We start from the raw sequence: 2,500 nt of genomic DNA, 5'->3' as shown, positions 1-2,500 counted from the left end.
AAGAACTTGATGGGGACGTCTTCAAACCTTTTACTTGTAAAGGCACCGTGAATGGTATTCCAGTTACTTGCTTAAGAGATACAGGATCCTCCCAAAGTGTGGTAGCTCTGCCTTCACAGGACTTCAAACTGAGACATGAGTATGTTACTGTTTCGGACCTCAGTACCACCAAATCCATGCCTTTGGCAGAGGTGAATTTACAGTGTCCTTACTATCAAGGTAATGTTTTAATTGCAGTTTCACGAGATCCTTTGCCTTGTTCATCTATCCAGCTTTTAATTGGTAATGATCTTGCAGGGGCCATTGTTAATCCAGTAGTATCTGATCCTGATATTCTTATAGAAAATGAATCAAATAAATTAAATAATGCTGTTATTCAAATGACATCAATTAAACCAATTGTTATAGATAGTGGAAATAGAGTAGAGAAGACATTAGACCTTATAAATATGACCAAATCAAATTTCAAGGACTTGCAAAATAAAGATCCTGTTCTTAAGGATCTTTGGAAGAAAGTTGCAGAGCCAGATGATCATCCCAAAACTCCTTACTTTTATCTTGATAATGATTTGCTTTTTCGACATTTTAGGTCCTCCAAAGCACCAGCAACCACACCATGGTTTGACTGTCATCAACTGGTTCTACCACTCTCTCTAGTTCCAGCTCTTCTTGAATTAGCCCACTCTCATGTGAACCACTTTGGGGTCAACAAGACTTACTCTACCTTAGCTGAAGACTTCTTCTGGCCTGGGATGAAGAAGGACATTCAACAATTTATTAAAGCATGTCATCATTGCCAGACTACTGGCAAACCCAATGAGAGACTTCCACCAGCTCCTCTTCAGCCCATATCCGTACCAAAGTTTCCATTTGAGAGGATTATCATAGACTGTGTTGGCCCAATGCCTAGGACTAAGCAAGGTAATGAGTATTTACTTACTGTTCTTTGCCCAACAACGAGATATCCCATAGCAGTGCCAATAAAAAATATAAATGCAAAAACTATAATTGATCAACTTGTCAAAATTTTCACAACCTATGGATTTCCAAAGACATTGCAATGTGATAGAGGCACAAACTTCACTAGTAAGCTTTTTCAACAAGCTATGAGAGAATTCAATATTCATAACATATATGCTTCTGCTTATCATCCCCAAAGTAACGGTGCTCTGGAAAGAGTTCACCAAACTATTAAAAACCTTCTTCGGAAGTACATGCAGGAAACTTCGGAACAGTGGGATAGAGATATTGATCTTCTGATGTATATTATAAAAAGTGTACCACAAGAGTCCACTGGAGTGTCCCCTTTCGAATTAATGTTCGGAAGAAAGCCCCGAACCACACTCAGTATGGTGAAGGAAAATCTAATTCATAACAAGGAAGCAGAGATTACCAACATTTTGTCATATCTACAGGAGCTAAAGGATAAAATTGTATCACTTCATGTATTTGCTAATACTAATCTTTTGCATTCCCAGGAGAAGATGTCCCGCTTGTATGATAAAAAGGCAAAGCTTCGTGTATTTCAGCCAGGAGATGAGGTGCTTGTATATCATCCCATACCTGGTTCCCCCTTACGTGAAAAATTTATGGGACCTTACAAAGTGCTTCAAAGAATTTCTAAGGTAAACTATGTTCTCTCTACTCCTGATCGTAGACGATCAAAGCAACTAGTGCATGTGAATTTGTTGAAGGCATATCAAGCACCTATTCAAATGGTAAGTCATCTCTCAATTTCTCCTGAGGCGAAAATACTACCACTGGAGGAATCTTCCTCAGAATTGCTCATGGATCTCCCTGAAGATGATCAACTAATCAACTGGAAAGATAACACCAACAGTCAAATTCTAAAATCCTTGCCCAGTTATTTTACAGGAATACCATCTTTTCAGAGAAAACTACTATCACAATTGCTCTCCAGGTTTCATGATGTATGTTCTGACAGTTTGCAGAGAAGTCAAACCATTCAACATGACATAGTCATCGAGTCAGGTGTTACTCCCATACGCCAGACGTACTACCGTATGGTAGGCAAGAAGTTGGACTCGTTGAAACAAGAGGTACAGTATTTACTAGATAATGACCTTGCAGAACCAAGCACTTCACCATGGGCTTCACCCTGTCTCCTTGTACCTAAACCTAATAATCAACTAAGACTCTGTACTGATTATCGTAAGTTAAATAAGGTAACTGTAAGATTCATTCCCATTACCTAGAATCAATGATATCCTTGATAGCATTGGTAATAAGAAAATTCTTACACGGATAGACTTAATGAAAGGCTATTACAAAGTACCTCTAACTCAATCAGCTAAAGAAATCTCATCATTTATAACTCCATTTGGGTTATTCTCTTATAAGGTCATGCCATTTGGTTTAACTAATGCTCCTGCCACCTTTCAAAGGATGATGTCAGAGGTAATAAGAAATATGAAAGACACATACGTATATCTGGATGACGTGGTGGTAGCTAGTGACGACTGGGACGAACACCTACGGA

The 2,500-nt window shown here is 38.6% G+C and overlaps 1 protein-coding gene across 1 annotated transcript in view; it reads left to right on the top strand.

The window, feature by feature from the left end:
* The window catches only part of LOC137641323 (uncharacterized), a 5,306-nt gene that overhangs the window by 1,944 nt on the left and 862 nt on the right, over positions 1 to 2,500 (top strand). Inside the window, exon 2 of the mRNA XM_068373755.1 lies at positions 1 to 2,500. This exon is cut by the window's left edge and continues 138 nt beyond it; it is cut by the window's right edge and continues 862 nt beyond it. Within this exon, the coding sequence (XP_068229856.1) occupies positions 1 to 2,216 (2,216 nt within the window). The 3' untranslated portion in view covers positions 2,217 to 2,500.

This window comes from Palaemon carinicauda, chromosome 5 (assembly GCF_036898095.1).
Source record: "Palaemon carinicauda isolate YSFRI2023 chromosome 5, ASM3689809v2, whole genome shotgun sequence".
Lineage (NCBI taxonomy): Eukaryota > Metazoa > Arthropoda > Malacostraca > Decapoda > Palaemonidae > Palaemon > Palaemon carinicauda.
The sequence above is the reverse complement of the archived record's forward strand: the minus strand, read 5'-3'. Positions and strand labels throughout refer to the sequence as shown.